Source organism: Akebia trifoliata, chromosome 1, assembly GCF_017979445.1.
Source record: "Akebia trifoliata isolate Shusen 1 chromosome 1, ASM1797944v1, whole genome shotgun sequence".
In the NCBI taxonomy this organism is placed as follows: Eukaryota; Viridiplantae; Streptophyta; class Magnoliopsida; order Ranunculales; family Lardizabalaceae; genus Akebia; species Akebia trifoliata.
Genome location: NC_141375.1, coordinates 23,884,400 through 23,909,488, shown reverse-complemented (window position 1 = coordinate 23,909,488; position 25,089 = coordinate 23,884,400). Strand labels below are relative to the sequence as shown.

Below are 25,089 nucleotides of genomic sequence, written 5' to 3'. Positions count from 1 at the left end.
AAACACATTGTAGCTTTTGAATAGCTTTCTGTGTATACGGATCCTAATCCATATATATATAGAACGGATCAAGGGACATATGTAAAATCAATGTAACATTAATAAAATTTTAAAATATGAGTTAAAAGTTTGGATTGCGCTGATTTTTTGTGAGGATGATCTCTATGATGGGAAGATCATTTGAAAAAAAAATTTAGTCCATCTGAAACTTCTAACCCCATTAAAAGTGATTTAGAATATAGATCATCAATTTTTTTACCATTTTTTGACAATAATTTGTAAATCACTTTTAATGGATTTAGAAGTTTTAGATTGATCTGATTTTTTATAAGGATGATCTTCTCATCATAGTGACCATTCTCATAAAAAATCAGCTCAATCCAAAACCTCTAACTCATATTTTGGAAAACCATTGTTTTTTTACATATGTTCCATGAACTGCCCCTAGATATATATATGAGGAAAAAGATCTATGAGTCCATGTTTGTGCCACATCGGCCGAGTATTGATCCAGTGAAGATTTCTAGTTAGAAAATCAGCACTTTTTAAGTTAGGGATGCACACGGTTCGATTTGATTCGGGTTGGGGGTAAAATTGGAATGAAATCAAACTTGATCGATTTTATAAATTCGAAATAAGAATCGAATTGATTATCCCTATAACCAAATTGAACTAAATTTCTTAGTTCAATTTGATTCAATTCTCGGATCACCTAAGTATAGATCAAAACACCAACTATCAAATCTTATGATTAAAAATTTCACGACCATCAATGGTTTCAATCAAAAGAAGCAACAAAGATAATGAAATTAACAATATAATATAATATCTTTATAATCTCAGTTATCTACTTAATAACATGAATGATTTTTCCAAAATCGGAACTCATTAGATGATTAAGACCATATCATTTTGACCATTCAGATTGATATATATATATATATATATATATATATATATATATGGGAAATGTTCAGCACCCTAAGTTTTACCACACACTTTAACAAATGTTTTTTGTCCTACATGGGTTAGAAGTTTTGGAATGAGTTGATTTTTGGTGAGGATGATCTTTATGATTAGAAGATCATCCTCCCCAAAAATCAGCCCATTCCGAAATGTTTAGCCCCATGTTTACACATTGAAAAATCGTGGACCGTCCATTTTTTGTAAATCAATTTTGATGGGGTTAGAAGTTTTGAAATGAGCTGATTTTTGGTGAGGATGATCTCCTCACCATAGAGATCATCCTCACCAAAAATCAGCTCATTCCGAAACTTCTAACCCATGTAAGACAAAACGCGTTTGTTAAAGTGTGTGGTAAAACTAAGGGTGGCGAACGGGACCCTATATATATATATATATAATATATATTATATATATATATATATATTATATATATATATAGATATATATAATATATAATATATCTGGGAAATGTTCAGCACCCTAAGTTTTACCACACACTTTAACAACGTTTTTGTCCTACATGGGTTAGAAGTTTTGGAATAAGCTGATTTTTGGTGAGGATGATCTCTATGATTAGAAGATCATCCTCCCCAAAAATCAGCCCATTCCGAAATGTTTAGCCCCATGTTTACACGTTGGAAAATCGTGGACCGTCCATTTTTGTAAATCAATTTTGATGGGGTTAGAAGTTTTGGAATGAGCTGATTTTTGGTGAGGATGATCTCCTCACCATAGAGATCATCTCTCACAAAAAATCAGCTCATTCCGAAACTTCTAACCCATGTAAGACAAAACGCGTTTGTTAAAGTGTGTGGTAAAACTAAGGGTGGCGAACGGGACCCTATTATATATATGTGTGTGTATGTGTGTGTGTGTGGTGTGTGTGTGTGTGGAAGTGTTCAGAGGCCTAAAAAGAGTCAAACATTGTGTCAAACATTTTTCAAAATAGAGGTTAGAAGTTTCGAAATTAACTGATTTTTTTTAAGGATGATCTCTATGGTAAAGATATCATCCTCACAAAAAATCAGCTCATTCAAAAACTTCTAACCCTAATTTAACAATTGAAGAATCATGGATTGTCCGATTTTTGTAAACCACTTTTGATAGGGGAATGAGCTGATTTTTGTTAAGGATGACCTCCTCATCATAAAAATCATCCTCACAAAAAAATTAGCCCATTCCAAAACTTCTAGCCCCAGTTTACCAGTTGAAAAATCGTGGACCGTACATTTTTTGTAAACCATTTTATGGGGTTAGAAGTTTTGGAATGGGCTGATTTTTTGGTGATGATGATCTCCTCACCGTAGAGATCATCCTCACCAAAAATCAGCCCATTCCAAAACCTCTAACCCATGTTTTGAAAAATGTTTTGCCAAATGTTTTGTCAAAATGTTTGTCGCTGAACATTTCCCATATATATATATATATATATATAATATATAGATATATATATTATATATATATAATATATATATATATATATATATATATAGTGGGCGGTTCAAGGGCCATATGAGAAAACATATGAAAAAACTTTCGTTTTTCAAAATAGAGTTAGAGGTTTTGGATTGAGCTGATTTTTTGCAAGGATGGTCACTATGATGAAAATATCATCCTCACAAAAAATCAGCTCAATCAGAAACTTCTAAATCCATCAAAAGTGATTTACAAATTAGTAATAAAAATTAGTAAAAAATTGACGGTCCACATTCTAAATCACTTTTAATGGGGTTAGAAGTTTCAGATTGGGCTGATTTTTTTTTTGGGGATGATCTTCCCATCATAGAGATCATCCTCACAAAAAATCAGCTCAATCCAAAATTTCTAACCCATATTTTAAAATGTTATTAAAAACAAAAGTTTTTACATATGTTTTCTCATATGGCCCTTGAACCTGACCCATATATACATATATATACATAGTGGCGTTCTTTTGACAAAATCTTAAACAACATTTTAAACAAAGCATTTTGTCTTATATAGGCTAAAAGTTTTGGAATGGGCTGATTTTTGTGAGGATGATATCTATGGTGAAAAAATCATCATCACAAAAAATCAATCAATTTTGAAATTTCTAACCCTAATTTATAAGTTGAAGAATCATGGATCATTAATTTTTTACCGTTAGTTTATAACCACTTTTTATGGGGTTAGAAGTTTCAGAATTGACTAATTTTTTGTGAGGATGATCTATTGACTATAGAAATCATCCTTCCAAAAAATTAGCCCATTCAAAAAAAAAAAAATAGCCATGTAAGACAAAACTTTGTCTAAAATTTTGTCAAAATAACCCGACCTATATATATAAGGCTAGATTCTGTAGCCAACGTTAGGGAGTCAATACGTTTGTCCTATGTGGCTTAAAATGTTTTGATTGGGTTGATTTTTGATAAGGATGGTTTCTATGGTAAGGAGATCATCCTTACCAAAAATCAGCTGAATGTGAAACTTCTAAGTCCATCAAAAGTGGTTTAGAATTGTGAACCGTCGATTTTTTATCAAAAATTTGTAAATCACTTTTGATAGACTTAGAAATTTCATATTCAATTGATTTTTGATGAGGATGATCTCCTCACTATAGAGATCATCATCGCAAAAAATCAGCTCAATCCGAAACTTTTAAGCCATATGAGACAAACATGTTGGCTCCAATGTTGGCCCCCTAACGTTGGCTATCGAACACCACCTATATATATAATGAATTTGGTTTGGTTATAGAATTCTCTAAACCGGAACCAAACCAAGCCAATCAAAATTTCAAAATTGTAAATTAGAACCGAACAAATGAGCTAAAAAATCAAATCAAACCAATCCGAAATACCTTGGTTCATTTCTTGATTTGACTAGATCCAATGTGCACCCCTAAAGTAAGTTGGGGGTTTGTAGAGGATTCACGTCGCCCAATCAGATTTTCTCGTTGGACCCACCAATTTACTTAGTTACAACTCGTTTTTGACCAACTCGATACTCAATATTATTTGAATTGACTAATTGAAGTGAATCGTAGGAGCCATAATTGAGGAATGTGTTTGATTGCTCTATGTGGAGCCCAAGGGTCAAGGGACTATACTAGAGTAATCCTATGTTACTTGGTTCGTCGATTCGTTTAGTTTAAGTTAGGTTTCATGATTTGTTAATTTAAATCCAATCTCATAAAGGTTGGCATAGATAATCCATACATATGCGTATGGGATGAGATAGGAAAGTCTATTTGAAAGCTAGCATATCCCTAGTACTCCTTGGATATTCCATAATCAAAAGCACCCTTTCAAGATTGAAAATCATTGTTCAAGAAAAACCCAAACCCTAGAGTTATAGATCCAATTAATCACAACCAAAGATAGATTATCCGATTCCAGGGCAAAGGTCAATACCTAGGCAAAATAGGTATATATATTGATCCGTAAGTTTATCTTTAATGAGTGCAGTAACTCAGTACTGGCGGGACATGAACCCAGGTCTTTGGTATCATCACTCAAAGACTTTTTTTTTTAAACCCTGGAGGGTGACCCCAAGAAATTCACCCAAAAACTTTACAAACTAAGCTAATTGACATATGCTAATGTATTCGTATTGGATCAAGCAAATCTGAAGTAATTAAGGAGAGCCATTCCATTTAGAGTGAAATAAAATGGGAGGGACAAGCTATCTTTTGGAAGTTGGTTGAGTTATCTCAAAGTTCATCGAGTTGAATTAGAGATTTAATGGAGTTTCGAGTTGTGTTTTATTTAAACCTAGAAAATAAAAACTATTACAAAATTTAAAATAACTTTTTATTTATTTAATGAATTTAAATCCTACTGAGACTGACTAGACTCTTACTCCAACCTTAGCAAGTTGATATTCACACACCAATTTCTTCTTTGAACACCCAAAATCAATAAGAACCAAGTGAAATTGAGGAATACAATTCCTTAGACCAACCCCAAATCCTTAAGATAAGTCTTTGATGAAGATAGTGAGTTTTCTGCTAATTTTTGTCTTTGACAAAAGGAGGTGTCGAATTGAGACTAATGAACAAATCTAAAATGATTGGTAGGATAAAAGTCCAATAATTAGCAATCAATTTACTCTAATAATGACAAATTCATGTATGGTGACACCAATTGTCTAATTTTAAATAAGACCCAATTAAGAGTTGTGATAATCAGACTCCCCAACATTATGACATACTCAAAATACTCTCATGTCGTGGCATGTATTATAACCATAGACTTTTGCCTCGGGATACAATCTGCACATCCTCGTAAATATGTATAATTGTGTATCCCGAGGCAAAATATCTATGATGCTTGCACATGCCACACCACAAGAGCATTTTGAGTATGCCGACATGGGGGAGTCAGAAAATCAAACATCATCTTTTTCTCATTCTCCTCTTTCGATGCCTTGGATAAAATAAAATTAAAAAACAAGATTCATTTAATCAAACTCAAATCTTTCAGAATAAGATTTTGAGGATGAGAATTATTCTCCTCCTCGAAAGGTCTGATCTTTGAATAAAGAATAAGGTCCTCTTGAGACTAATGGACACCAATCCAATAATTGATTGGTCGAATTAGCAATCAATTTGTTCAAATGCTGACAAATTTATGTATCTTCGAGATGGGATGTCTAATCAGCATGAGTATCAGATAAGACATCAACATCATATAAATATTTATTCTATTTATTTAAATAATATATGATCTCATTAAAATGAATTTTATATTTCGCTCCCATCCATTGAAAGTTGTCCTAACTTCTTTTACATTAAACTAGAATGTGGGATGTGCAAACACATCTGTATAGAAAGGGTTCTATGTAATTTCTTTTTACAAAAAGGTTTCTTTATAATGTAAAATATTAGTTAAAGGATTTTTGAAGACTACGTAGTAAAAAAATGTCATTTCTATAATTTTTTCTCGAATTTTTACCAAACTGACTCTGATAATATTAAATTTAAATACAAAAGTAGGGGCATTTATGATCACTCAAATTTTGGTGTCAAACCACTTCAACTACGCCTTCCCTGTTATATTAATTAGAAGGTGGCATGTGCAAATGTACATTGTAAAAACAAGATATTTTTGTAATTTTAAAAACTAATAGACTTGTGCAATTGCAATTTTCTTGGATTTTGACTAAAATGACCTTGATTATATATTATGTTTAAATTTTAAGGAGAGGGCATTTTTTGAATATAAATTTTGGTGGTGAGCCACTTCTACTCGGCCTTTTCTCATTATAATAGTAAAGAAGATGATGCATTATAGCAAGTTGCTATAGCATCGTCATAGCAATAATTTATTAGTCTTATATTTTGTAGACCACAGGGATCCAAACCCAATTATTATTTGCATGTTGTCCTCTTCCCCATCATGACATGCTAGACCATACAGCGACAATGGCTCCGTACCACGGGGGTCCATTTTCAATACGTTTCGACCACTTGAACCACTCACCTTTCGAGCAGGGTTTGGCACTAAAGGGACAATGGGTCTGTAGTGTGTTGGGACCCTGAGGTAGGTGAAGAGAGCTTCAGGTTATGAGCTATTGCACGAGCGTCAGTGTTTGTGGGTGTAGATCGTTCCACGGCATAAACCCATTTCTGATCCATTAGTCTTAGTATCATGTTACAAAACCTGCTGTAATAATTTCATAAAGACCTAACAAAGGTATGGCAAACATATTAAGCAGCCCTATGGCCGAAGCGATCAAACTAAACATAAATATAGCCACCAGAGCAATTCTAGACAAGGAGAAATGAGCACTACTTGGTGACCTGGTCGACCCTCATGAGATATTGAAGGACGGGACCCAAAAAACATCGCACAATAGGAGCGAGTATCACCCCGTTACTAGCAACTTTATAAATTACAAAACCAAAAAATGGCCATCGACATATTATTCTTCATAGATAAAATTCTATAGAACAATCAAGATGTTGAACACAAAATAGTAACAATCACTATTAAGATGGTGCAATCTATAACATGAAGCTTTCCATGTTTTCAATGTAGCAATGGCATAATGTTAACTGCGTTTCATAAAAAATTTGGGTACCATAATTATCCTTTTTATGTTTCATCTTCTAAGCAAGTGAAGCTCTTCTCTGGGATTGTAAATGAGGAATATTTTCTATCTTAAATAATATTTTATCAACATTGTCAACCTTTTGCAGTCTCACATTGAGAAAGTAAAGTTTGTAGAGAACAGTTTCCATCTTAGTGGGGAATAGTTGACTTTAGGGGCCTCCTGTCCACTATAGATAAATTAATAACCATAATTATGATGAACATGAAGATGAAATTGTCAACAATGTCATTGCCCAAAAACAGAAACAAGCACTATTGGAGATAATCATGGAAAACACAGTTGTTTGGGTCTCCCACTTGTGAGACCACATGAATTTCATTTTTGTCAATCCCCTGGTGACAATGGGTACCCATTTAACCCGAACCCAAACCCAACCCAACCCAACCCAAAACCAATTGGACAGTATCTCCAAGAACCGAATTGATTGAGAATAAAAAAACCCAAAAAAACTGAGAACCAGACCAAAACCAATGGGAGTCGAAACTGAGAAAATTAACAGTTCTGGTTTTGGTTCCAATAGGAACCAAACTGGAACAGACCTATTGAGATTTCTACTAATTTAGGTCAACTTTCTTATGATTAGTGATTTTCAAATGGCTGAATTTTTATAAAGATGATCATCATATAATGATCAAAGCTCATTTAGCATTTTGAAAGATCTAAAATGTAGAGAGTCAATCTCAATACTTCGGGCACAAAAAAAATAAAATAAACAGTCCACTCTATTAAGTAAAATCACCACCAACTAAAATGAACACTTTAAATGAACTGATCAAATTCAAGTGTAAATAGATTCAATATGATAGGATGGATTGAATTTTTGTGTGGTTGGACTTCAATCATAGAGATCATCCTCACAACAAATCATCTCATTTGGAAACTTTTTAGGCCATATAAGACGACTTTGTCTAGAACGTTGTCTGAAATTTTGTCTACCGAACGATGTCCTATATATATACATGGGGGTTGGGATCAGGTGACAGCTTTATGTTAACAACCATCTATATGAGGGGATCACCTGATCCTGACAATGCACACTCACACCCACACTCACCCATGAATTCTCTAAAAATAATTTTAATGGTTATTTATTTAAGAGAGGAGTGGTGTATCTTCAAACATACGTGTTTTATCCTAACCCTTGGATTTTGTATTTTAATGGTACTATGAAGTTGGTCCAAATGACACGCTAGCCTACAAGGTTTCATGGTCTAGATTGGATTTGAAGTATTATATATATATTTTTTTTAAAAGGCCAAATTTTAACTTCGAAAATAAACGGCCATTGAACTCTCAAATTTAAAATTTCAATCCAGCGGTGAAAAAAAATATCATTTTTTTAATTTTAATTTGCTTAAAATTTTGATAGAATTTTATGCTCTATAACTATGTGCACTTGATTGTGTTTTTGGGTGCCAATGGACATGTTGTTCATATAGAGAAGTGGTCCTTAGGTCATATACATATTGAATTACAAGATTCAGTAGCTTTGGTACCAATGATTGGCACACATCAGCTTTTAAACATTTTTCCCAACTAGAAACAATTAACCATTAGATTAATACAGGACGAAAAGGGAAGAAGATAAAATAAGAGGGGTTAAGGTATTTGATTTGGAATTGGGTTACTATAACCTTAAAAGTTTAGGGTAAATCCAAAAAAGTTTGGTTAGTATATTTAATTATAACATTTTGCAATTACGGTTAGGGATTTAGGTTTATATGGTAAAAGAAATGATTAAAAGTTGATGTTTGTAGATTGAAGATTAAAAGTTAAGGGAAAAGGATTTCAAGAATCAAGAATTCAAGAAAATAGAAGAGAATCAAGAACAAAAAATAAGATTATAAGACAAAGAGAAGGGATAGAAGGATTAAATCTGGGAATCACACCAAGAATAATGGAGAAATTGTACCAAGAAACTCCATTGAAACAATAATAATTCTTTATTCATCAAACTCTCTCGGTAAAAGTAAAATCATAATACAATCTATATATAAAAGAATCCTATCTAAGAATCATAACAAAACTAAGGAACCTAATCCTAGAGTCCTAACAAGATTAGACTACTAAAATAGAAATCAAAACCAAAAATATAACTTCTCAAATTAGTACCACCCCTACAACTAATAGGAATTAGTCACAGGCCTCTATAATTTTTACAATTATGAATAAACACATGACTATGATATTCTAATATAAAGTCCCTAGTTGGAAATAAACCAGAAAATAAATGCCTAAAAAAGATCACTCATCAAGCTTTGATATCCCCATCACAAATGGTACTAACCAAAACCAAAAAACAACACTTGTATGCATTCAAAATTGCCATTGTTACGTACATATGTGCTATGGTAACAAGTGTGAGGGCAAGAAAACTTTCAAGACTGGCGCTTCGGAAGATATTTTAATGGTATCTTCATAACGAATTGAATGGAAAAGGCGAGAACCATCTATGTATATTATACCTTCTTCACCATACCAAGTAGCATGCATGGATTGACCAGATTTTATTAACCCATGCATTGATGTAGAATTAGCTTTTATAGGCAAAATAGGCTCTCTCACCATATACTGAAGGTCTGGACATGAGATGGGCATTGTAAATCCTCCAGCTGATAGCATGGCAGCCGTTGATCCAGCAGCGGTAGATACTCTGAGGCCACTTGATCGACAACTCACTAAGGGGGAGCACAATTGATCACCACTTTTGATTCTGTGACCAAAAAAAAAAACGAGCAGTTTGAGATTAAACACAGAATCTCAATGCCAATGTTAAATGCAAGCAATGGGTGTCAGCAACCCTCCAATGCTTCGCCTAAAACACAATCCTCTTTTCTTCTAGTGGAGAAAAGCAAGAGCTTTATTGCCACCATTTGATGGTAACTTCGTAAAGATTACAAAAATGCTAAAAAAATTTACGAAAATGCTACCATATAATGACAACAAAACCCTTGTTTTATACCGCTGAAAGACCGAAAAAGAAAAAGAAAAAGAAAAAGAAAAAGAAAAAAGATTGCTTCTTTATGAGAAAATGACGTGGGTAGCTAACATCCAATGCTTGCATTGAATGTTAGTCTTTCCTTCTCTAAATGATACATGGGCATGGTTTAAAATATAATATCGATTAAATGTTTTGGTTAATGAAAAAAATGATACGGTATTGGCCGATACATTCTGATACAAACCCGATACATTCCTGAAACATTCAACGAGTCGTATCAGTCTTAACTGATACCGAATCATATCTACTGATACATTCCGATATTTAAAAGCATGTACACGGGTACAAATGCAATTGCTCCATGGGGATCTCCTTACTTAAATGAGAATCGAGAAATTGTTGCCGGACATGGATGTGCAATCAGAATGTCATTGAGAGCATAACTTGAAAGTAGTTGATCGTTTACGCATATTGATATCCTTGATAATTCATAAGGAGTTTTGCGTCCCTCAAGGGCATCGTCTAAGACCTGAAAGAAAAAAATCACATTCAAAGAACTAAGACAAAAGAAAAGAAAAAATGTGCACTAAAGGGAAAGTCTATACGTTGTATTTAAACATCAAAGAGATGAAATCATTTAGCTCAAACTCCAAACCTAGGCAGTTTAGTGTCACTATTTCTGCCTTGATGTTTAGTAAATTCTTTTAAGATTTGTTTCCTCTCTATTCCTTATCTGACATACAATGGCTTTTAGATCTAAAAAGAGAACTTTGTAGGGAATGGAACAGCCAGTTTACACCGTAATTATCAGCATCTTGGGCATCATTTTTCCTGTGTAAACAATTGGGAGGGGGGAGCGGACAAAATGTTTCAACAATTTTGGGGCCTTCTCCTCAAAGATTGGGTTTTCATATGGGAACTTGTTATGGGAAACGATTTCTAGTTCTCCATCTATGTTTTGTTCTTATTAGCGCTTTGCTTCCTTTCTCTTGCATCTGCCTAGATCTCCTGTTTGTATATTTCCTCCTGTGTGTTAATAATTGTTGTGTAAATGTCTTGTATCGGATTGGGGGTATGCTGAGCTGTAGGGGGCAATGGACCCCCAGACCAAAAAATTTAGGGTTTTGGAAAGCACAATTATGTAATATTTTTTCTTAGGAGTTTTTATTTTTATTCTTGGGGTTTTCTATTTTTTTGGGGAGATGCACGTTTCCTCTACTCCTGTTTTTGCTAGAAATATCTAGGGTTGTAAAACTCGAAAGAAAATAGTGTGATTGGATTCTTGATCTGATCCGTGGACGTGGGCACACAGTCGAACCACGTAAATCCTTATGTTCTGTTTGCAATTGTTTTCTTTGCTGCTTCATTTTTCACATTAATAAATTATTATGCCTATAAAAAAAATGTAAAGCTTTCCATGACTAAAAATGAAGCGATTACCAAAGCATGATCATTTGTTTTCCTTTATATGCTAATTTAATGAGGGAGTAATCTCACCTGTTCAAAATTTCTAACAGTTGCAGCACAAAGGTAGCCAGTACTCCTTGTAGCTTCAAACTCATCCCCAAATTCTTCCAACTATACAAAAGAACAAGGGATTTTTTCAATATAATTTTCTTATACTAAAATAGAAGATGATGAGAAACCAACAATATCCATAACTTGAAATAAAGACAAGAAGTTGAAACCTCAAGTAGGCCAATAAACTAACCTCTTCGTCTTGCGTTGGGTCAGAATTCACTCCTAGAACTGGAATTGAGTCGTCCATGAAGTGACTAGCATGCAAAAGAGTGCCATCACCACCAACAGTAATGACCATTTCCACGTCACGGATCGGTTTTGATAGATTGTTACGTAAAACAGGTTCCCAATCAAGTGATTTGCGCCACAAAATATCCTGACAAAAGTTTACTGCATCCTGATGAACCTTACGCCTACTGTCCAAGTGAGCTGCAATCTGCAATGCCCTCGAGAGAAATTAAATTACATATAGGATCAATAATATTGACTAAAAATGGTTGGATACAAGGAATAGGAAAACAAAATATCTCTACTATCATAATGAGAGAAGGCAGAGGAGTGGTTTGACACCAAATTTCAGATCCCAAAAACACTCCCCACCTTCACATTTAAACTTAATATAATAAGGGTAATTTTGGTCAAACACCAAGAAAATTGTCACCCATAACCTGAGAATCACATTGGATAGTCTTCAAAATTACAAAATTATCCTTTTTTACTATGCAATATTCAAAAACCCTTTAACTAATTTGTTAAATTACAAATAAGCTCTTTTAATACGTGTACTTTTGCACATGCCACCTTCTAAAAGATAATAGTAGAAATTTCAATGATAATGGTATAATAGCCACTTTTTGTTGCTATAAAATTTCTTAACCTAAACTATTAGCCACCCAGGAAAAAAATGCCTGTTTAACATATACAAAATAAACAAAAAGGAAAAAAAAAGTTGTAATATATTTTCAGGAGAAGTGCTCAATGTTTAGTGCATCTATGTTGAATCAGCAAATCAATCTAGATGATGAATGTAAATTCAATGGAGACAAATCTATAGCCAATTTGAAAATGACTCCTTTAAAGCTCACAACAGTATCCCTTTTAAAATGGTTTGAGAACAATATTATTGTAAGACAAAAAAAAAAAACCTAGTTTTTCGGAATTGAATTTATGTCTTTCACAAAATTTACTTAATCAATATCGATTTAGAGTTTCAGATAACTGAAGGAGCAGACAAATGAGAGTATCAGACAATCTTAAACTAAAAACCATGCAATATTCTGCCCACTACAAATGGCGAAGATTCTGAAAGATCAAGTTACCGTGCTAAGACAAGAGAAAGAAGTCAACTTTCACACACACACACACAAAAAACAAAGCCTTATTCCAAGGGTTTGGGGTCAGCTTTCTGATCAACAATAATAAGTTGGTTCAACAATAATAAGTTGGTTTAGGTTTTCTACATTTCCGAATGACACTCAATCAACTACTCAAAACTTGCCCATGGATCAATTCCCAGCACCTGTTGTTGTGAAGCAAATGGTTGTTTTGCAAAAGGTTGTTGCTATTAAAAAAAAAATAGTTTTATGCAATTGGATGTAAACAAAGAGACCTCAACTCCTTCACATAAACGAACAAATAAGTATAGAAGTAGCTCATAGACAATGCGGGACTAAACCTACAATAGAGCAAACTAACATACTCGAAATAAATTAATGACCAAACATGATTCTAACAATTATCTTCAGCAACTGCAGTTGATGGATATACAACCCTTATGATGAGTTGCACAAGTCACTCATCTTATGTCAAATCAATTATCAGTTTTTAATCTATCAACCGGTGTCAGGTATCTTCCATATTTCCAGTTATGAGGCAATTTTTTAGGATAGATGGACCAAGTTGGGTTGAGTCACTAGGTCATGTAAGTTCAAACTAGAGCAGATCTATCTAGTTAGGCCCTTGCTTTGAATATGGGAAAGTCCTAAACTCAGGCTTATACTGGGATCAGGTTAATAAGTAAGTTTTGGGGGGCTTACCGAGTTTGAGCTATGGTTGGTTTGCTTTTAATAGATGGGCTGGATTGACTGTTTTTTGAAAAGGTATAGGACTAGTTAAAAAAATATAATGAGATGGTTGAGATAATCATCACAATGAAAAAAGTACGCATAATTAGAACTCTCACAAACTAAGCCCCATCTGCATATTAAGTCTTCAAAGAAAGACACACTTAAACTCCTTGAATAGCTTACGCCAAAAATAAACACCATACAAAATTTATATACGATAAGCAAAGATAATTTATTAAAAAAGGGAGGTCGAGCTGACCAACCCGAAGGATACAATAAGAAGCAAAGACAAGAAAAACAAGCAAAAGCTTGGCAACCAACAAGCCAAAAAGAAAACCTAACACAAGAACTACCTCTCCTCAATATTAAACAAAATATCCCATCTTACAAGAAAATCTTCAAAGAAGATACCCCTAAACTCCTATAGAGGATTGCTCCAAAAGAATAACAAAGCCAAGGACGACATAATAAACTCCTGCATAGGCAACTCCTTCCCATTAAAGACACGACCATTCCTTTCTTTCCAAAGGCTCCAATATATAACAAAGGGAATCAACCCCCCAACATGCACTAGGAAATGGAAAAATAACTACCCGAAAATAACCAGGATCCAAAAGGTCTCAAATGGAAGAAGGAAGACAGCCCTCCACCCCAAATAACGACAAGTAATGCACGCAAATCTGACGAGCAAAGGAGCAATAGATGAGAACATGATCCGGAGATTCCCCATTTTCTCTACACATGCAACAAAAATTGGGCGAGATGAATCCCCTCCTTACGAGCTGGTCCAAAGTCAATATCTTACCGATCGCCACCAACTAGACAAATAGACCTTTGAAATTTTTATTACATATCTCGAGGAATAATTTTATGAAATTTGTTGATTATCAATCAAAGTTGTGATGAGATAGTTTCTTAGTTAATCATGTATTGTTAGTAGGTTTAGAACTGTCGAGAAACATAGTTTTGCGTGGGCTTGATTTGATGGTCTAAGTTAGTAGTCTCAAAAATATATTCTAGAAGAATATACATGTATATAAAGTGCTAATTCATACTCATTTCTGTTAAAGCTATTGAGAGAAGTCGAATCTAAAAAGTGTTTGTTCATTGACATTTGGTTTAGGTTCTGATCTCATAAGAAAGTGAATTAAAAGCAAGGCTAGTTGAATAAAGATTCAGAACATCAAGTTCAGAAGCTAAGAATTGAATCTAATGAGGCAAAGAACTTCCAATTTCTCAATTGTAGTCTTAGATTTGTTTTAAAATGTTTTTGCTTCCAAGAAAATGAATCATTTTGAAATTTATGTTTAATGTATGTATTTTGTCAAAAATCCGTGCATGTTAGATTAGAATTTTGATACATCGTTGTTGTATTTATGTTAAAGGAGATTTTGTTGCTAACACCAAAACAATACAATAAAATGTTTTAATTGTAAATTTTTTTCTTTTAAACTTGATTTTGAATAGAAACCAATAATGTTTCTTATTATTAAACTAATTGAAATAATAAAGCATGGTTTTGAGCTAATAGAGCATAGTTTATGATTAATCAGAAACATGTTTTGATTAACCATTTAGTTTAGAAGTAGAAATATTGTTGTCAAAGAAAAAAAATGTTTTTGGAAGAAATTCAGAAAGAAAAATATTGAAAATTAAAACAAAATTTTCTACGATTTCAATTAATTGAGCAGGAGAATTGTCTAGGAAAATTAGATATTTGATGTTCGAGTATTTTATTGTGATTTCAAAATTTGTTTTATTCATTTTGTAAAGGAAAACTCAAATTTTGGATAGATGGAAAAAAATGATTTTCCAAAATAGATAATGGTTCTTTTATACTAAAGTCACACTGGAGATGTGATTACTTGTTTGATGGTATTGAAAGTGTGATTCTCAGTTGAGTGTGTATATGGAGTGAATACCTAGTAGTAAGATGCTTCGGCATATGTCATGTAAGTCACGAAAGAGAGATATGCTAGACATGCTTCAATTAGAGGATCGTGTAAGACACGAAAGAGGGAAAGGGAGAAAATGTTTCGGCTCATCACTGTGTAAGACCCGAAAAGAAAAGAAAAGAATAGCCAGAGGGTGTATTATGTTGAGTGATAGACTGGGTATTCAACTCACACGCTTGACTGTTTTTTTTTTTCACTTTATGTTTTGAAAAAATAAAAAGGTTTATTTAATGATCTATTAAGGAGACAGTTAAAGCCTATAAAGCATAACGAGTTATGTCACTTTCGGAGCAACGCGTTATTTTAGGATAACAGTTGCAATGTCTGATTTCTTATGCAGTATGAGATGCATAAGAACTTAACGTCATAACAGGAATTCACACATTTTCTTTCTATCTTTAATGAAGAACAAGATGTAAAAATAGTTGCATAAATGATAGAGTTTTACTAAGAATAGCATGCACGCCAGATTGGCATATACAAAGATGACAAGTCAATGATCATTAATAATTTATAATAGTCAAGAAGAATGACCCACTTAATTGGCCCACTTCTTAAGGCCTTGATCAATGACCAACCTAAGCCGAAAAATCAGTCACCCAAGAATGGCAGAGGCAAGTTATACAATCAATAACTAATGGTGGGGTTCCACACCAATGAAGTATTGGATCAATCGTATCTCGACTGAGATGTTTACATCACTCATGACCCTCGACTCTCTATCATAGTACTTTGTCATTATATATTGCATTATGGGTTGATGTTGTATGTTTAGTATTTCAGGCTTATAGCTATGTTTTATTTCACAATTATTGAGATCTTTTTGATAGATATATGTTTTGATAAACCTACATTGTTTACAAATGAATTTGTGTGATTAACTTGCATATTAGGACTGTGATTTAGAAACATATGTTTCCTGCTGAGTAACTCCCCTATTACTCACCCTGCCAATCATCTCAGTTTCAAGAAGTTCTAGTGATGATGATCAACTTTATAATTGCTGCAGTTTCAAGATAAGTAGGTTTGTGTGTTGTGAGCGTTAGTAAATATAGTAGTTGGTTTATGAAAAAAGAGCAGGTTAATATATTCTTGGCATATGTGCCAATATTTCTTTCTATTATATATAAATATAGGGAATTGTGGGATAGAACTATTATTTTTGTTTATGTATGGTATTTAGTGTTGCTTCCATTGTAATATATTGTATCATTGTAAGAAATTGGGGTATTATATGTGTTTATCATCATATGGAAAATATCTCACACCTCGAAATTCTAACACTTGATCATAAGGATGCGTGTTAAGAATTTGGGGGGTGACATCCCCGCATCATACAACGATCTCATTGTGAAGTGTTCCTCATCCCGTCCCGTCCCAAACCCAACTATCCCCAACATCCAAATCTAGAGAGATAGACTACAATAGTGTCGTTAACCTTTCCAAACTTTCCGACTCTCAATCACCGAACACTCTTTTGAATCCAAAGTCCCAAAATAACACCCCTCTTTTCAGAAAGGACGACTTGAGTTGCTCTTTCTTCAAAGACAACTGAAACAGATCGACAAATTGGTCCTTGAGAAAACCAATTTGCTCATTCCCCTTGAACACTTAGTTGTTCCTCTTCTTTCATAAGCCTTTGAGTTTGAATGTAAGCCCACTAAGACACAAAAACCATAGCTTGTGGTAAACTCTAAAAGACTGATGGACTTGATACAATTGAAAATCTAACAATAACACTACTTTCCAAAAGACCATCGTACAATATAAAACAATTAGCTCCTGGAAATGATGTAATGATGGTAATGACACATGTTTTCCTAAGATAGGTGATCAAGGGACCGCATTAGTCAAATCCTTGGGGGAAATCTGCAACACATGTTTTTTAAGGTTACCAACGGGATAACAACACATGTTTTTCAAGGGAAGCAGCATGGTGGAAGTTGTGGAACAAGTACTAGGAAGAGGGACCGTATTAGTGAAATCCTCAAAGAAAATCTGCAAGAGGCTCAACACCAAATGAATCAAATGGCTGATCAACATTGCACTAAACTCTCTTTTGAAGCAGGTGATTGGGGTCTTTCCTCGCCTCTAACCATACCACCAACAAACGGCCATAAGGAAGCCTCTCAAATTATCTCCAAAATATTTTGGTCCTCTTCAAATTCTCCAAAAAATCGGACTGGTGGTTTATCGTTTGAAGTTACCTAAAGATGCAGAAATTCATTTGATATTCCATGTCTTGCGCTTGTTGAAGAAAAAAAATGTTGTAAAAACAGTATGGCAGCAAAAAACGATTAAGAAGATTGTTTACTGTGCTTTGAGGCACATTGTAACGATGCTTTCTTTTTGGTCTTATACTAGTTGTTTTTGGAATCATGTTTCTCCTTGAACTAATTCTTCTTTTTTTAATTGATTTGGATCCATCAGATTTGGCATCTCCAACCATTTTTGCTTTAGGATCAATTTCTTTGTCAGCCCTTGAATCTCGAAGTCTTGATTCTTCCTCAATTCTAAGATGAAGTTGAAGTTGAGCCAAAGCTAATGGTTTAGAACCTTGTCAATGTTTCATCTTCTTTATATAGTCATTCCAAGACGAAGGTAATTTCACAATAATGGAACTCGTTTGGAGTTCCTCTTGAAAATTAATACCGGTAGATATAAGTTGACTAACGATAAGTTGTAATTCATGAATTTGAGGAAGAATATGCTCATCGTTCATCATCTTAAATTCCATAAAATTATCAAATAAGAAATTTTGATTATTAGATTCTTCAACCCAATATTTTTCATCTAAAGCATACCAGATTTCTTTTGCTTAAGAGATGTTGACGTACATGTTATACATGACATCGTTTAGTTCATTCGGAATATGACCTTTGTAGATGAATTCATCATTTTTCCTTTTTTTGTGTTCATCAACTTCAACGGATGTTTCATCTGGATTTGGTAGAGACAACTCAGGGAGATCTTTGTCAAGAATGTAAGCAACATTCACCAACGAGTGAAGTTCGATCCATCAAATTGTTCTAGTCACCAAGTCTTGTTTCATTACTTTGATTGATGCTTCCATTGGAGAAATAATGTTTAAAATTGTTGAAAAAATAATATGATAACAAAAAACGATTAGGAAGAAGATTGATTGTTCTTCGAGGCATGTTGTATGATGCTTTCTTTAAACAGTATTTCCCCCCTTCTAGTATTAAACCAAAAATGAAAATGGGTTCTAGCAAATGTCTCGCTAATTTTGCACTAACAAGAAGATATATGAACATTAAAAATTTATGCCTAAGAAGAAGATATACAGATCTGAAAATTTGAAGAAAGTTAGTTTCAGTGTGTAAAATTGGTTCTGAAGATCTGAATTTACAGAGTGAATGTGTCTCTTTAGAAAGGAATCATGACTGTTGCTTCAACAGTCACCTAAGGATTCCCGTTGGAAGGTCATACCCAACAGTTGCAGAAACCTTTTTAACCCACGATCAATTTTGTTTGACTCGTGGTCATAACCACTTAGCAAAATAGGAAATAGCTTCTCAATGGTCAGCACGATGATGTGCACATGCGAAGTGCAAAGTACACCTCTAAAGTGCTCTAAACACCTAATTGCCCTTTCACACAACGTGCGTGAGTAAACACATCAACGAGCCACCGCTTAACACATACAACAAAGTCTTTCTAATAAAATAACAATTACAATAAATAATGAGTTATTTATTAGTTTGAAGTGAGCCTTATTCTTATTCCATGTGGGACTAAAAAATTTATATATAAAAGTTAAAATTAAAATCCTTAGAAGAAATTTCACTTCTCTCCAAAACATTTAAATTTATAAAAGGACAATTTAAAAAAAAAAAATTACAATCTCTTCTTAAACAAACTTTTTAATATTCCAAAAAAGACTTCAAAATATATAAAAATAAAAATAAATTTATTTTATATATTTTATTATTCAAAATTAATAAAAAAATTCTAACAATCCCCCACAATTTTTTAAATAACTTTAAAAATAAGAATTTTGAACATAAGAAACAAAATAAATTAAAGTGCATAAATGAAGGTATCTATCTAGATTTGAACCTTCATTTAGTGTAAGCATTTCAAAGCTCATCAGGGTGCTTAGTGACATATAGTCTAGAACTAAGAACCATTCCTAACAAACCAGAAACACAAGCCAGCACATGTATGGCCATATGTTGTATCCAAGATTCATGAGTGCTCTAGGGGAGCCTATAACCCCATGGAAAATGGCCCGACTTCCACACTCAAATAGGTGAATCTATCAGAAGTTTTCCTTGTAGTAAAACTTCAACTAAATTAAGTTATAGATTCATTAAGAGAAAATAATCTCAGCCTACTAATTAAAGAGTCACCACTAGTCAGTCAAACAACCAAGAATGAGTTATTCAGAACAAGGATGTTCTAATTCTTACTAATGTTAAGCAATCATTCATACAACTTGTTTTTCCCATTGAAACTGAGTGATTGGTCACAAAACTAAGTTGGGTTCCTGTTGTTGATGATTTCAGTTTATAGACCTCAAACCCATTTCTTTCATTGTCTACTAAATATAATCTCTAGCATCCCACTTAAAAACAAAATCCTCGAAGAAAACCCCCCCAACTCCTTACTTAATTATAGAAGAGCCAACCCAAGTTATCCAAAATGACCTCATGAATAATCTTCTCTTCTCCATAGAACACCCTATTATTTCTCTCTTCCCAAAGACCCCAACAAACTGCAAAAGGAAGAATAGCCCACAAATATCCTTTTTTGTTGGAGAAAACGTTATGAGTCCACTCGTAGAGTAAAGATAGGACGTCCAAAGGGAAAACCCAATTCAATTGTAAGAGAAGCAGGAAGTGGGACCAAATTAAGGCCAAGAATAGGCAATGAATGAGAATATGATTCCCCGACTCTCTTGCCTTTTTACAAAGGAAACAAAAATTCCGAGTTGAAAAAACCTTTTTTAATCAGATTATCAAGAAAGGATTTTCCCAAGCACGGTTGACTAGATGAAAAAACTGATTTTGAAGGAACAAGTGAAGACCAAATTGCAATTTTGTTGAAAATGAGGGAAGAATGAAAAGGATTTAATAAAGAATCTTTTGTCCTTGGACAACTGCCACTCTTTTTTGTCTTCCTCATTTTCAACAAAGATGTAGGAATTTATGAGATCGAGAAGTAATGCAACTTTGGTGACTTCCCAATTGTTTAAATTCCTCCTTAGGCCCAAATCTCAAAAGAGGTATGCCCAATGTGAGACAGACAATCAAGCATCGTGGTGAATTTCTTTAAAGAAAGAGCATAGATGTAAGATACTGAATAGATAGAGGAACATTGCCACACCTCCTATCATCCCAAACCAAACTCTATCGGCTTTCCCTACCTTAAAAGTGATCCCCTTCTTGAACTCTTGAGAATTTTTTAGAATCCCCTTCCAAACACTGCAACCATAAGAAGAACGAACCTCCCCACTCTCCCACCCCAACTTTTTCTCTCCATATTTTGCACTAATCACCCTTCTAAACAAAGTTCGCATTTCCTCCCCAAATCTCCAAAGCCATTTGCCCAAAAGAGCCTTGTTCATCTTTCTTAAACCTCTAATCCTTAAGCCATCACTCTTCTTTGGGGAACAAATAAATTTTCACTTGACTATCACGTGTTAATTTTTCCAACTTGACCTCCACGGACTTCAGAATAGAAAATAATGAAAGGTAGTAGATGGGGATGCTAGCAAGGGTGCTTTTGATTAAAAGTCAATTTCCCACCTTTGGAAAGATCTCACTTTCCAAGAACTCAACCTCTTCTCTAGACTATCGATCACATGATCCCAAATCCTTACACTAGTGTAGTACGCACCTAAAGGAAGACCTAGGTATGAGGAGGGAAGAATATCAAAATGGCATCCCAAGATTGGGAGTTTTGTGGTTGGCCACACCCCAAACAACTTACTTTTTTTAATGTTGACGTGCAAACCCGATATAGCTTCAAAGCAACACAATATAACTCTCAAATATCTCACTTGATCTTTAGACTCTTCGAGAAAAACGACTGTATCATCCACAAACTACAGATGGGAGACCAAGGCAACGTCTTCCTAAACCCTAAACCACTTTTATTCAAAATGTCACCTGAAACAAGATTCTTTCTCATATCAGGTACATGATGAACTTTAGTCAAAGTGACTACCTCGCCAAAAGTGAATTTGAGATCCACTATCCCTATTCCAACGACCATTGCTACAGCTGAAGTGCCAAGTTTGATTGCCCCCTTCATTCATAGGTTCATAAGAAGTAAATGCATTTCGATCGTTAGAATATCAAAAAATTATTTAAAAGGTGGTTGTACTTTTAAAACAACTTTGTCTTTTAATAAATTCAAATGTTTTGTAGTAAAATTAAATTTCTTTTAAGGCTTTTAGTTTTAACTTTTACATCTAATTTTTTAATCCCACATGGAATAAGAGTAAGACTCACCTCAAGTTAATAAATGACTCCTCATTTATTGCAATTGTTATTTTATTAGAAAGACTCTGTTATATATGCAAAACGTCAACTTGCCGCTGCGTTCACTCACTCGTGTCATACGAAAAGATGATTGGGTGTTTAGGACGCATTTCGCATATATGAATCATCGCAATGACCATTGAGGAATTCTTTCCTATTTATTAAGTGGGTATGACCGCAAGTCAAACAAAATTGATTGCAGGTCAAAAAGATTTCTGCAATTGTTGAATATTACTGTCCATTCCATAAGTCTAAGACTTTCCAACAGGAACCCTTAGATGAATGTTGAAGCAACAATCATGGTGACTTTCCAAATAGACACATTCACTCTATAAATTCAAACTTTTAGAACCTATTTTACGTACTAAAAATTATAGATTTCTTCTAATTTTCCAAATCTCTCTCTTCTTCTTGGGCATAAATTCTTAATGTTCAGATCTATTCTTATTAGTGCAAAAACAGTGAAAAATAACAGAGAAACTGAGATTCATAGTATTATGGGAACATGTTTGCTAGAACCCATTATTGAATAATTTCAAAAGAAAATTCAAGTTTCTGTGATTTATTTATTTTTATTTTACTTAAGTTAGATTTTGAGGATTTTTGTGTATATACGATTTAGTCCCACATTGCTGACAAGTGAGATAGTGGTGTACTTTATAAGAAGTCAATATAGTTAGTTGTATTTGTCTCACACCTTTAAGTTTTGATCCGATGTTTCGAGGTAGTGCAAAGCACCACCCACGCACGCGCACATGCACACACACACAAGTCTTGCCAAAGGGCGATTGGGCATTTAGGACGCATTGGGTGCTTTGAGGTGCAGTTTGCACTTCGCACGTACACATTGTCGCGAGGAGTTAGGGAGCCTTTAAGTTTTCGAGATACGAAAACATCCAACGGTTGTTATTGATCTGTCACGTGTGATAGACCGCGTGCACGACCACGTTAGCCTCCGATCAGATATGATGGATCAAAATACGACCTGATCAAGAATGATCAAGTGCATTGGATCAAATTAGTACCCAATCAAAATCGATCAAGTGTGTTGATTCACGATTGGTATCCAATTAGGGTCGATCGGATTCGTTAGATCAAATGGCAACTGATCGAACGTGATCAGAACCATTAGATCACACAGATTCAATTAATAGGTGTTGATTAAAAGGCCTGAGACACATACCTTTGATAAGATGCGATCTAGATTGTTAGATTTGAGATCAGACAAAATTCAACGGCTATTGAATTAAGAGACATTAAATCATAGCTCTTAGTCAACAAACACAAAAATGACTATAAAAAGTCAATTAGAAATCAGATTTCTTCATTGAAAATTTCTATGTTTTCTTTTTTCTAAGATTAAGTACTTGGCATCGTCAATTTCTAATTTTTCGAGTGTTCTAGATTAAATTGGATTATACATATTCCGATTTAATAATTTGAATGTAGACTTCTCTGTATCCTGAAGGCATTTGTTCGTTGACCCTTTGTGTACTTTGTGTACTGTAGTTCTAACCAGTATGGGGGAATATTTTTCTAAAAGAGATCGAATTTGATTCAAACCTTGAAGTCCTAAAATAATCTCCTTCATCGAATTCTTTCATGTCACAAAGTAGATTTCTAACAAAATTTCTAACACCCATTTGCATTGTTGATTTAATACTGGAAGGGGACAAATAATGTTTAAAGAAAGCATCGTGCCTCGAAGAACAGTCAATCTTTTTCATTTTCTTCTTAATTGGTTTTTTGTTTCCATACAATATTTCCAACAAAAAAATCGGAAGTAAAAGTCCAAGTACATACAACTCAACCTATGGAAGATGACGAAGGAGTTCTCAAGCCCAAACCTCAGCGAATTCTGGACAAGGTAACCGTGCTATAACAGAAATACTGATTCAATGGCGTCGTTTAGATGCCAAATGGGAATCTTATTACAAGTTGCAAGCTCAATTTTCAGACCTCAAAGCCCATGTTCTTTCATTTAATGAACAGTGTTCTGTTTTCTTTCAGATATTAATTTCTGTAGGTGTTGCTTAGTTCCTTATGTATATATTCTTTCCAAATTGGGACCTAAGATTTGTTTACACTTCATCGATATGTTGTTCGGTAATATTAAAAATAAATAAAAAATAGAAAGGTTGAAAAGTAGAGATGAGTGGTGTTTGTTGGGAGTACCTTAGGGTTTGAGATTCTTGAGATATTCTCAGTACGCTTGACTGGGTAGACGTTGAAGGGCTTCAACAATACAAGCAATCTCCGTCTCGACATGGTTTTACATGGATTAGTTGATAACCCAAAGACAGAGATATAGACAGAGAGAGGGAGTAAAAAGGAGTGAAGACGTCTTCTTCACAAAGTTCAAACTCTCTACATTCAAGTATTCGACACCACCGCCTTAACTATTGAACTAATCCACGTTCTCAACTCGGCCAATTGACCTAATAAAGGTCTCTATAAAATGTACAATATTGCATTCAAAGAGTGATGTGGTATTCTTGAATGGATCTCAAACATTCCAAATAAAAAAATATGTTGTCTTATGGCATCTAAGCATGCATTGAAATTCTATTCATCGGTGATTTTGGGTGTTAGGGGCCAAAATAGAGCTAACATCATCCAAATTTTGTATTAGAGCCCTAGTCGTACCATGGTTTTAAAACACGGGTTCACGTCTTGTCTTGTCCATGCCCAATCTCGAGTTGTCTCGAACAAGTCATCCCATCTCATTCGATAATGAGACAATAGTTTTAAATCATTTAACAAATCTTTAAAAAAAAATTCTAAAAATTCTCTTCGATTTCGTCTTGATTTAGAGGAGGAAGATGAAGTTTTTTACCAAACCCCTTTGTTCATTGATTCACTTGATTGAGAAGAAGAAGAAAAATCGATTTGGGGGTGAAAATGATAGGGTTTGAAGATGAAAACTAATATCTCTTGTTCGTCTCAAATATCTCAGACGAGATTTCTGATATCTCGTCTAAAACGTATCGTTCGTCTCGCAAGATTCTGCAAAACCCAAAAAACACATCTATCCATTTGTCTCGTTGTTGGAT

At 34.0% G+C, this 25,089-nt stretch overlaps 1 protein-coding gene across 1 annotated transcript; it reads right to left on the bottom strand.

Annotated features, from left to right (window-relative positions):
- Positions 1–9,259: 9,259 nt before the first annotated feature.
- NADK3 (NAD(H) kinase 3) lies at positions 9,260–24,649 on the bottom strand. The gene is made up of 5 exons (XM_086444510.1): positions 24,212–24,649; positions 11,697–11,942; positions 11,483–11,563; positions 10,363–10,514; positions 9,260–9,757 (listed from the first exon to the last, which is right to left on the bottom strand). Exons 1-5 carry the CDS (start codon positions 24,302–24,304, stop codon positions 9,391–9,393), a joined length of 939 nt encoding a protein of 312 aa, XP_086300636.1. The 5' UTR covers positions 24,305–24,649; the 3' UTR covers positions 9,260–9,390.
- Positions 24,650–25,089: the final 440 nt, after the last annotated feature.

Excerpts from the sequence above, each read along its gene's own strand:
- NADK3 (XM_086444510.1), bottom strand. The coding sequence starts at position 24,304 with ATGTCGAGACGGAGATTGCTTGTATTGTTGAAGCCCTTCAACGTCTAC. Across the intron at positions 11,564-11,696 it reads ACCCAACGCAAGACGAAGAG|TTGGAAGAATTTGGGGATGA; the intron begins GTTAGTTTATTG and ends TCTTTTGTATAG. Across the intron at positions 9,758-10,362 it reads ATTTCTCGATTCTCATTTAA|AATCAAAAGTGGTGATCAAT; the intron begins GTAAGGAGATCC and ends TTTTGGTCACAG.